This window comes from Amphibalanus amphitrite, unplaced genomic scaffold (assembly GCF_019059575.1).
Source record: "Amphibalanus amphitrite isolate SeventyFive unplaced genomic scaffold, NRLGWU_Aamphi_draft 000065F_arrow, whole genome shotgun sequence".
NCBI classification, from domain to species: Eukaryota; Metazoa; Arthropoda; class Thecostraca; order Balanomorpha; family Balanidae; genus Amphibalanus; species Amphibalanus amphitrite.
Window position 1 is genome coordinate 890,094 of NW_024881561.1, and position 12,419 is coordinate 902,512.

The 12,419-nt window shown below is 44.4% G+C and overlaps 1 protein-coding gene across 2 annotated transcripts; it reads right to left on the reverse strand.

The window, feature by feature from the left end:
• Window positions 1–200: 200 nt before the first annotated feature.
• Window positions 201–8,321, reverse strand: LOC122378826 (40S ribosomal protein S26-like). Of its 2 annotated transcripts, none has more exons than XM_043360357.1 (3): window positions 8,026–8,321; window positions 3,140–3,317; window positions 201–406 (listed from the first exon to the last, which is right to left on the reverse strand). In XM_043360357.1, the coding sequence occupies exons 1-3, from the start codon at window positions 8,026–8,028 to the stop codon at window positions 246–248; spliced, it is 342 nt and encodes a 113-aa protein (XP_043216292.1). In that variant the 5' UTR covers window positions 8,029–8,321; the 3' UTR covers window positions 201–245. The 2 variants fall into 2 exon arrangements, with proteins under 2 accessions (XP_043216292.1, XP_043216291.1); XM_043360356.1 differs by lacking the exon at window positions 8,026–8,321 and adding an exon at window positions 7,710–7,745.
• Window positions 8,322–12,419: the final 4,098 nt, after the last annotated feature.

Below are 12,419 nucleotides of genomic sequence, written 5' to 3' on the forward strand. Positions count from 1 at the left end.
AGCTTGCTCCGTTTTCGAGATCTAAGAGGGGGATCTAAGGATCTAATGCGAGATCTAAGGGCGAGGGCGAAGGTGGCGATCATCCCCCACCCCCACATATGCCGGGTCCTAGTCATATTTGAAAGAAAGAGCCTGTGGCCTTGCAGACGCCTCCGCGGCTGCCTCCGTTCTCCGCCGTCCGACACAGCACACAGACAGACTGACGTGTCCCGGTGTATTACATGTTCGTCATAGTCAGCGTCCGTCTACTTCTTGTTGGGCTGGGGCTTGTTGTCCTGGCGCTGGAAGCGCGGCGGCGGCGTGCGGTCCTTGCGGTCGCGCCGCGACCGGTTCCGCACCACCTTCGAGTGGATGGCGCACGAGACGCAGTAGTGCAGCTTGGCGTACAGCTTCGGCAGCACGTACGCTGAAACGGACAGACGAACGTCACCGAGGGAGCCCAAGAACAAGATATCCAAACGTACAGTACCTGTTAGTTTGTATGCCTATATGGCAGACAAATTAACACACAGACAGACAGACAGACAGACAGACAGACAGACAGACAGACAGACAGACAGACAGACAGACAGACAGACAGACAGACAGACAGACAGACAGACAGACACACATGACAGACAGACAAATAGACACACATGACAGACAGACAGTCGACAGATATACAATACACGTACAATACATACATGCATACATAGTACATACAGGAAGACCCAGCGTCAAAAATCATATTATGGCTTAGGTGTCTGGGTGTGTGTGTGTGGGGGGGGGGGGGAGGGATAATCCTCCCTGCAAAGGGGCCTCAAGTGGAAAATCGCGAGTCAGGACACGAAAAAGAGCGGAAAACCGGGATCGTCAATTTGCATATAAATGCTCGACGAGGTGGGGGCTGCTTCATAAGATAATTGAAGGAAACATCGAGGTAGACAAAAGCCAGCCAGCAAACATACACGGTGGGGTTCCTTGTTGATAAAATCGAGTGAAAAAAATTGCTTTAGAAAATTGGGGATGGGAATGGAAAATCATTTCATTTGGATGCCACTTCTCACTCAAACTGGCAATTTTGGGGATAATGTCGAGACCCCAAGCGATGCTGTTCACACATGGTGCTGGTAAAACATCGCTGAAAAACTTCTTCCAATTTCTCTGGACGACAAATGATGCCTGACCTTCCTCTAAATAAATCATATAGCGACGGCTGCAGCCCCACTACCGTATTGAGAACTACTGGTGGCGACATGTGCGGGCTTGACGGGGCGACACGTGGAGGTCCAGCGGTGCCGCACGGAATCGCCCGGCGTGTGCTTTCCCTGCGTTCGCCTGAGCCCGACACCAGAGTACAGAGTCGCGCCCAAATATGGCAGGGTGCACAACAATGCTGTGCAACGTGTCGTGTAGGGAATCCACCAATGTAATGGTATTTCAACCCGCGCCCGTATTGGTGTTTTGCAAGCCGCGAACGTATAGGGCCGTTCGGTCCCTGATCGAGCCAGGGCTTCGTGGACGTGTTGCCCGTGACGAGAGGAAGACAATGATACCCAATTTTAAGGTCCTAAGTCATTGGTGCACCTTTCAGGTCAGGTCAATGACCCACAAACCGGGAAAATCGGGACCTGTTAGAACTTCGTTAAGTGGTTGTTGAGGTTTTCGGGGTGCTCATCACGAATTCTATGCTAGTGTTTACCACTGACGATGTCTCCATGCGTTTAGGTCAGGTCGGGTCAGGTCAACCAGCGGACGTCCTGCCGCCTTTCCGTGATGTCAACCAACACTCACAGCTTCGCAACATGTTACGAAGGCACCAAAACTATATACTTCACAAACGTTGGTGCTAAATTCGAAATCAGCTCCAATAGTAACGATCCTAGAACATGCATTTGGCGGTTTCTTGCGCGAGACATTCGCAAAAAGGGGGTCCATCCTTAATGTGCGATGATTAAATGATTGTATCGGTACATGGTAGATCATTTGCGGGGGACAGTTTAACCATGGATGTTTAACCCTCGCAATTATGTATAGGGGGTAGACGAACACCCACCCGTTTTTCGCGAATAACTCGCTCAAAAAGCGGCTGGTTGCTATGTTCAGTACCCTTGAGTTCATTAGTTTTACACCTACCCTGAAAATGTCATGACCCTGTCGCAAATGATCTTCGATCAGCGACCTATTTCTCGAGACCATGTTTGGCCGAAATCGCGATTCGGCGCATGTCAGCTCATTGTCCGCACGTTTGCAGTTTTTTGTGGTTTCAAAAGTTCAGACATTTCAGATGATGTTGATCCCATGAAATGGTGGGTGTTAAGGTCACGTGAGGGTCAGGTCAGGTCAATGACCTTTGATGACATCGGTTCATTTTTGGAGTTTTAAGTGTCCCGGCTTGTTTTTGGAGCTGATTTCCATTTTAGCAATCATTTGAACATTTGCCGTTTACAAGGTAGTTTTGGTGCCTTCGAACATGTTACGAAACTGTCAGTGGCGGTTGACACCTATTATGAATACCCGGCAGGGCGCCTACTGGTTGACCTGACCTGACCCGACCTGGCCTAGATGCATGAAAGCATCATCGGTGATAAAAATAACTTGAAATTCATTATCAGCATCCCACGAAACCCCCCATAACAACCTCACTTAACGATGTTTTAACAGGTCCCGATTTTCCCGATTTTGGGGTCATTGACCTGACCTGGAAGGTCAACTAATAACCTAGGACCTTAAAATTGGGTATCGTCGGCTTCCTCTCGTCACGGACAGCACGTTCGTTTTTACCGCGAAGCTCTAGCCCAATCAGGGGCAAAACGGCAAAGGAGGGTCCAACGGACCCCCCATACGTTCACGACTGACAAAAAAAAACTACACGGGCGGGGGATAAGGTACCGAAACAAGCCACAATGAACATAATCAGGTAGCATCAGGTGGAGATGGTGGAAAAATGAATTACAACATGCAATTACAGCACATGATCACAAGTTATCGATTGAAGATAACATTTTGACTTTTGAGTGATTGCATAGGGCAAATAAGTTGGAAAATTATTAGAGAATCAGTTGGAAAAAATGAAACCAAAACTATAGCAGTGGAAACTGGAAAAGAATACGGACTGGACACCCATAGTTAGTGCAGAGGTAATATAGGTATTCCTTACTCTGGTAGACGCAGGCCTCGTTGATGTCACGGACAGCGGCGGCCTCCACGATGTTACGGACGACAAACTTTTTGATGGCCTTGTCCTTGGGACAGCAGCGGGCGCAGTTCGTGCAGCGGATGGGGTTCACGTGGCCGCGGCCGTGCTTGTTGCGTCCTCCATTGCGGCGCTTGGTCGTCTGAAAAACATAAACAAATGCATTCATTGCACGTGGATGCCACATCTCTGATCTCACATTTATTTCTGGATGCTTTGGTTTCAGGTTTGAATACTCAGCAAAAAAAGTTATTGTCAAAGCCTGAGCCTAAGTCTTCAGGTGTCAACCTGCTCTTATATCAACCTTTTGAGGGGACCTAGAGTCACCAAGTAAGTTGAGCAGTGTTAACCCGCGCCCTGGTGGGGTCTGTTTATAACGCGACCTGGTGGGGGGGGGGGCTATTTTTTGCCCCCCCCCCCCTCGTATCTCCGAAACTACTGGACGGATCCGCGAAATTCAAACGGCGTTCGAAAGGCCTGTCAAATTTGTCGAGGAAAACCAAATTTCATTGACCTCGGGGTCACCGATGACGTCACAGGTCAGGTCAAAGATGAAATGTTTCACCGTTCATGGGTCATCTAGGGAATGCGCTATAACACCGAAGAAAACGCATTTTGTCGAGAATCAGCGATATGGCGTCAGTTGCCTAGTACATATGTTGTTATAAGAGGTCACTGACATTACCAGGTCAGGTCACAGGTCAGGTCACCAAGGGTCACAGGTTCACATGAACCTAACTTTAGGTACTAAGGTTGTGCGATGCATGTTTTATGGCCAATTTTTCATTTCCAACTCAATGGTGTTGGTTATAAGACTATCAGGTACGGCTTAGGTCACTTTCTGGTGAAGGTCAGGTCAAGGTCAGGTCAAAAAAGGTCAAATTTTAAAGTTGATGGTTTTGCATAAAATGGGTATTGATTCGATGCAGCTCGTCACGGGGAGTCTAATGGTGGTCTTTGTTTTGCGCTACGAGGTCTAGAATTGCTAAAAATTGAGTTTGAAAATTTGACGTCATCAATTTTGAACCGTTTTTTCGCTATAACTTCGCTAAAAAAAGAGGTATCAATCTCAAATTTGGTATGTGGATAGAAGGCGGTAAGGACTATCACATATATTCCGGTTTTTGCGAAATTCAAAAAAGTTTTTGGATTTTTCGGCTATTATATTCAAAAAATCTATTTTATTTTTTGATTTTGGGGGGTCAAAATCCAAAAATTTCAAAAATCCGAGATAGCAGTTTTGTAGCCCTGTCAATTCTACAGCTTTTAGGTCTTTATCGTTTTACTGTATTCGCAAAGCTATAGGCCTGACAGCTCTTCCCGCGTAACTCTTTTTTGGGTCGAAAACGGCAGAACATGACGTCACTCTGACGTCATTTCCGGCCAACCTATCACAGCCTTTGGAAAAATTTTTGGTCACAATGTGTAAAATTGATGTCCTGGAGGATACTGAAAGTTTGGTGACGATCGGCGCAGCGGTTCTGGAGATATATCGAAAAGTCTGGAGGGGGGGCAAAAAATAGCCCCCCCCCCACCAGGGCGCGGGTTAAGTTTTGAAAAGTTGCAATGAGATATCTTCACACCATCAAGAGCTATTCCGTGCTCCAATGCAGCCCCCTCTCACCACCACTCCTCCTCTTCCTACCCCAAGGAGTTAATTTTCTGGAGAAGCCTAAAGGAGGCATTGGATCTGTACCCAGCACTGTCACTCCTTCCAAAAATCTGAATTTGGGTCAGATGACCTAGCCGTGCCCTGAGTTTGGTCTGCCACATTGCCTTGATGGGAGGAATTCAGCTTCTTGCAATCTATAATTTACAATAGCTTTTTCATGTAACAGTTATGAGAAAAAATATATCACAAATGTCCCAAATGTGTCAATTTGGGTGAGAAATGACATCCAAATGTTTATCAGTTTTCACTCTCAATCCATTCTTCATAAGACCCTTTTCCTCCGTCAATTCTACCAAGAAAAAGTATTCACATCGATGGTCTAATTTCCATCCTCCACCCCACCACAGTTGTATTGAAATTTTAACTTTTTATACTTTCTGCTTTTCATGGGGCCTTGCTGACTGTTCATTTTCTACCTACTCTGTCTCAACCATGTTCTGGTGATAAATTTTCTACTCTAACACCCAAGCCAGATTATAATGTTTGGAAAGTGAAAATTGTTGTTGCAAATTATGCTGGAACACCATTTTCCATTCACATTTTCACACCAAAAACAAATTGTCACTCATCAATATTTATGCTATGCATACCAATAAATGTCCATGGAAGTGCATATAGGTTTACTTTGAGCAGCTGTATATTTTCAAACATTTCAGATTCCTCCATTAGTTTTATATAAAAGTATATTATAGTGTATTATATCTATTGTCATAGACAATACCATACCAGCATAAATAATCAATTTCCTGTGAGAGTGGAAAAAATTTAAATTTCACTTATTTGTTTCAGACAACAATGTGCCACAGTGAACAGAAAGTTGTTACCAAATTTTATTTGTCGATAACGGCACTTAATAGTCCAAACATCTAGTTTTACTTCAGCAGTAATGATAGTCATTGTGTGACAAACAAAATGAATTAGTGACTTGCAATCCTAGAGTATACTTAGGAAATAGACAAGTACCTATCATGGGCCTGTTCCAGCACCTCCAGAAACCACCAGAAAGCTCTAGAATTCCCCAGAGAGCATTCCAGCGCCCCCAGAGAGTTGAGAGGTCCACATTTCTCTGGACGCTCTGGTCTACAATTGTTGTTGTTGTGGGTTAGGGCGCGTACCGTAAAACGGGGTGTTAAGGGACAGTTTTGAGATGTTTTGTTATATAACTCAAGAAGGGTTAGAGATAGAAACATCAAATTGTCAGCATTTTATGTGGAATTTGGTGCTTTACATGCCTGCCACATTAAATTTTTTAAGATTTATACCTGCATATTATTTTTTATTATTTTTCATCACTGTCCCTTAGCACCCCAATGTGGGGTGTTAAGGGACACCTATATTATTCCAAGAAATGGTCATCAAATGCCCACAATTGGGGTGTGGAAGGGCACACAATTTATTTATTGAAATGTTTTGCATATTCTGTCACAAAACAAGTCAGGTTCATTCACCACTAATGACCTCTTTAGCCAATTACGTGTAATGCAGTTTACACTTGTGGAAAATGTGCTAATTATAAGGTAAACAGAACCAAAAAGTAATCTTCTGTCATCAATAAAAACCCATGTTGAAGCTTGTCACTTGTCATTATGTTGCCCTCTTTGTTTTAGCCTTTTTATGATGACATTACATTTACTTACATCAGTCTCCATTGACCCATCATTGTAAAAGAGAGTGTTGAGATGTTTTGTTACATAACTTAAGATGTGTTAGAGATAAAAGCATGAACTTGCCAGCATTTTATGTGGAATTCGGTGTTTTCCATGCCTACTTGATTAAATTATATTTAGATTTTATTTTTTATTTTTTCTTCCCTGTTCCTTAGCACCCCACATCCACATCAAAATATGCATGTATCCGGAAAAGAGGAAGAGGATGATGAATGAATGGGTGGATTTGCACAAGTTTTTCAGGAAACATGTGCAATACATGTGACAATACACCTATACATTCATTTTCCCTGTACACCCACTAGTTTATGTGGTACACACAGAGTTTTGGAGATGTTTCAATTTTGTGAAAATGTAGCATGATTTTCAAATCCATTTTTGAACCAAACCACTTGCATGAAAAACCATACCACTTTCTCCTATGGTCAAGAGCAAAACAGTGTCAACTACCACACTGAAGTTTTTATTGAACCTTCTCAAATTAGGAAGTTAATATGACTCAAAGTTTTTCCCATGCAACTGTCCCTTAACACCCCACTGTCCCTTAACACCCCATTTTACGGTAGCAACTTGGCTCTTGCGTCCAACTGGTCTACAATTATAGCGCACATGTGACAACTACAAATGTAAACAAAGGGCTTTTAACTGTGAATTTTACAATTTGATTGTAAAGAACCTTATTATAATTTTGTAAATCTTCTTACCAAAATTAAAAACAAATTTTGTTTTTCAAGAGTGAACATTCTACAATCTTTTGGTATCCGGAAACCAATCTCCAGAAATCTCCAGATTGCGTTCCAGCGACTCCCGGGCCCTGTTTCACCGCCCAATGCTGCGTGCGCTGGGAGCTGAGGCACACACCTGACGACGACGTCACTCAAATGACGTTGCATGCGATCTGTTGGCTTGTGACGAATCGCGTTTAGAACAGAGGTCCTAAGGAACCAAGTACAGAGAACAGACGTTTGAGTGTGAATGCTGCTAGCGTGCTGATGGTGCTGGCGCTGGGGTGCTAGCGTTTTACGATAACGTCATAGAGCAGCGTCAGAGTGGAGTTTGTTGATATTGCCATGGAAACCCAACGCACCGACACGCGCAGCGCTCTGCCGTGAAACACAGCCCAGTAAGACTTCTGGTAGAGCCTCCAGTCAAGAATGTCTACTGGAGTCGCTAGAACAGGCCCCAAAATTCTCACATTGACGAGTGACTGCCACATTCTGCCGCTACACAGAATACTTTTCCAGCTTCACAAAATATTCAGCCATCCAAAGCCCATGTCACCATAGCTGTGACATTACAATGAAAGTGGAACAGGCCAGTAATTGTCATGAAATTCAACAAAAATTACGAAAAAAAATTGGTGCTCATATGCTCGACCTTTACTTTTCCGTCCACGCCGTAAAAACCTCGGTAGCAGACGATCTAGCACATGATTTAATAATTCTATAACAACTGAATACCAGGTCTATGCGGAATAACTCCCCCAAAATGATAAATAATCGGTCACATACCATGATTGCGACGCCTCCGGGTTGTAAGAGAAGTTCGGCGTTGCCTTTCACTCAAACAAAAATATATTTTGAGTCAAAGGAACCTGACCACTAAAAACCAAACTACGTTTCAAGTAACGTTTCAATAATGTTTGAGTTCAAATACAGCACTTATCACCTCCTTTAAAAATCCATTACTAGTGAATGTATAAAAATATAATAAACCAAAAAGGCGAGATCGCAAGTGAGAATCGTGCGCACCTTCTTTCTTTACATTAGCCGCGCTTCTATAAGGAATGTTCCAGGCTCCTAGCTCCGTCCCTGATGTTGGAAAAGATGCCAGTGGTGCTTTTAAAATTTACAAAATGATCGCATCTAACGATGCGAATAGCGCGGTATCAAAATTATCGCAGAACAAATGAGCTAGCGAGCCCCGTCAAAAGTGCAAAGTAGTCAGGCATATTGAGGGTCTAACCTTTACTGTGGTAGAGGGCGCCCTAAGGGAATAGCTTTATAGATGTCGCAGTGATTGTCGGAGTAGCTCACAGAATCAAATCTTTTTTTTTTTTTTTTTGCTCGGTCGGCCTAGGAGTAGTAAAGTAATCTTGGGCCTAGTGCCGTTCCCGAGCAGGGGCGGTTACTCCGGCAATTTTCGCCGGGGAGCAAGTGTTACGTTCAAAGGGCTCCGCACGGACTTTTTCGTTGGGGGGGGGGACGGTCTGATCTTCGCCCATCGCCCTAGTGTCTCCTCTCAACCTATAGGTATCCCCAAATCCAGTTTTCTCATCGGTTTTAACCCGCGCACCGACGGGGGGGCGGATATCCGCCCCCCTGAGGTTTTTCGCAAATAGCGTGAAAACCGCGGCACGTAGCGCCGCGAAATTTGGTACGACTATTGTCTCATCAATTTTACACATGGTGTGCAAGTTTGAACCTCCTAACTTAGGGGCTGATGAACGAACAAATCGATCGCATCTACAACATTTACAAGCTTAACCCGAGCCCTGATGGGGTCTGCTGATCCGATCAGTGAAATAAAGGATTAGTGCGATTACAGCCTGCTTACCGTAATTTCCGATACTTTTTTATTCTCAGCCGATAAAACAGAGCCATTCGAACCCTAATCCACTTAAAAACATGGGTTCCGTGAGTACGGGTACCTAGGAGTTACAACCCTAATCCTTCCGTAATCCGGTATGACTCAAAGTGCCCATGGAAACCAGGTAAGTATGTACAAAACGTATATCTCTGATTTGTTATATTCGTGACCTGAGGTCAGGTCAATTTCACGCTCTCCCCATTATATCTAAGTCAATGGGAGAAATATCAACTTACTCAGAATGCCATCCTATGACTTCAATATGCTCAGGATCATGGTAGGGGAAGTTGGGGCAATGCCGGAGTTGGGGCAAAGCCGAAATTCGAGATATTTCGAAAACTGTACGACATGAATGCCACCTGTCAGTGATGCTCTGGATCTTAAGTGACTACAATTATCGCATGTTTGTTACGAGTCGTCATTCGGAAAACTTCGGCTGTGAGGGCGCCAAGAGCGTTTTCAAGGTACGTTTCCCTTGTACCTACTACATGCGCCTTTGAAGCTGCATTTGTTACTCATTATGCTACCGTTTGTCTGGCCAATTCGGTCAAGTAATCTTCAGCATGTCTTTGCATAAGTGTGCTGCCTATTTGAAATTTATACAGCACGTTGAAAAGTAATGGGCCTGCAAATGAAAGTATGGCTGGCTGGGGTAATGCCGAAAACGTGCAATTACGCACGTTAAAGCACGCTACGTGGACTTTACTGCTGTAGAATAGCAACGCGTATTTTTAGCCACACAAATTACACTTTCAACCGACACAACAGCCTGTTACCTATAAGGAATGAATTACCTGGCATTTTCTTATTATATCACACAGTTATAACTTCCAGTGTGCACCAAGCGTCCTCAAGATCTTAAACGCGTGTCAGCTTTGATGAATTCTGGATAAAGTTTGAGATAAAATGGCAAAACATCAATGTCGGCATTCCCCGTAGATCATTTTTCCCATTTTCGGCTTTCCCCGCAGTCCGGGGCAACGCCGAAAAAGTCACTTCTTTGATATTCTTAGTTTGTGTACTTAACGGTATGCGAATTCATCAAATGCGCCTGGTATGTTTGAAAGGCAAACGACTGGCCTCTCGAATGACGCCAACAAGAATAGCTTATGTTGTCTACATTGCGTGCTACGGGCGTCAGAAAAAAGTATTCGGCGTTCCCCCAACTTCCCCTATTGCAGGTCCCTGTTGGTGATTCCGCCGAAACATATCACTTGTGACCTTTGGAAGGTGATCTCCAGGTCATCCGAGGTTACCTGAGGTCACCAACTGCTTTTCTTCAATAACTTTTGATTGAATAGAGATAGAGACTTCGTTCGACGTTTATCGCGGTTTTACGCCTCCCCCCCCCCCTGTCTAACTCGACTCCTGAGCGTCGTAGCGACAAGCGGTAGGCGGCATTCGAAAGAGCCGTACAAACTATGTAAGAAAGTACTTGTGTCATTTTCGGTCAGGTCAAAAACTAGGTCACCAGAGTCCAGAGGTCACCGAAGAAAAAATGTTCGTTTTTACTTCTGATAGTTTTTCTTGAATAACTTTTGATCCAGAGAAGATAGAGGATCGATTCAAACGCTATCGTTCTTAGCTCGTCAAGGCGCATCGAATGGTGTATAATATGACCTGGAAAGGTCAAGTTAAAAATTTGACTTTTGGTTAAGGTCATGACCTGACCGAAATAGGTCATGTTGCAGATCGTTCGTGTTTGTCTCGTCAATACAGATCGAATGATAGGCAACATGACCCATTTTGGTCAGGTCATGAACTTGACCGGAGGTCAATTTTTCAACTTGACCTTTCGAGGTAATATTATATATCATTAAAGGGACCCTCCCACCTTAACATTAGATTTGAGTTGAGATAGCCAAAATGGGGTCCCTGGCTCACAATTACCGGTTTCGGCACTCACAACATCGAGAAATGCCTTAAATCAGAAATATTGAATTTCAAAATTGCAGCATTTTGATTCAGAGGGGCTAATGCTTAGGAATACCCCTCTGAATGTGTGACGTCAGCGCAGATATCTAACGATTTTTAAATGTTTGACTAAAACGTTTTGTAGCACGCGGTGGTATATGCTATTTGCGCGCAACATCTGCCGCAAACGCCGCACTTCTAAAATAAAGTCGCTAGAAACAGCGGAGATCCCCAAAAAAGTAAACAAAAGTAAAAGTCTAATATCTTGAAAACCGGTGAATATTTTTCGGTGAAATTTGGTAGATATTCGTTTTTGCTCTTTCTGAACCGAGCGACATCACTTTCATGCCAATTCATAAACTTTTTTGAAGGTGGGAGGGTCCCTTTAAATGCGCCTTGACGAGCTAAGAACGATGGCATTAGAATTGTTCCTCTATCTTTTCTAGATCAAAAGTGATTGCAGAAGAACTACTGCGAAATTTCCGTTGTGAAAACCATAACATTTTACTTTCGGTGACCTCTGGTGACCTCGTTTTTTACCTGAGACAAAAGTGACCTGTGTATTTCCTCTAGATAACATCTCGACCTATCCAACGTCGTTTACCGCTTGTCGCTACGTTGCGCCGCTTTTTTGTAAGCACGATCAAAATGCATTTGGGATGCTGACATTTTCAACATTTGAGCTGCAGATGCAGCCTCAACAGAATTATTGCCATAAAGGTTGCCTCGCCTCGTTCACAGAAAAGTTATTCATCCAAGTTGACGTCACTTTGCTGGATATTTCGCACTTGGCCTGACTTCGCACTTGGACTGGGAGCATAAACGCCCGTCCATTCGCAAACGGCCTAGGCCAACTGCAATAACGCACATGGACTAGTCCATTCGCAAACGGCCTAGTCCAAGTGCGTTATCGCACTTGGACTAGGCCATTCGCGAATGGACTAGCCTTCGCACTTGGCCCGCAACATATGCATTCCGTCTCATTCACTTAGCCATGTTAAAGTACAGGGCGCAATTGGGTTCTAATTGCGCCATCCCCCTGGCGCAATTTACAGCAGCTGTTGGCAAATGCGCCCTTTTGCATGTTTTTGAAAAAGCAGCTGTCAGAAGCAAACGAAACATTCTTAATTGATCGGGAGGCTCTTAAATCGTAGCCAATGAGTTCCTCTCTGAAATAGTTACCAGTGCATGCTTATATCTCCACAGGGGCGGATCCAAGGAGGGGGGTCACATGGGTCATGGCCCCCCTTGAGACCCGGGGGCCCAAAGACCTGCCAGGGGCACCACCGGCCTATCAGGGGTATCACAGTCCTGACAGGGGCACCACAGGACCGCCAGGGGCACCACAGGCCTAACAGGGACACCACGGGCCTGGTGCCCCTGGGCCCTGACAGGACTGTAA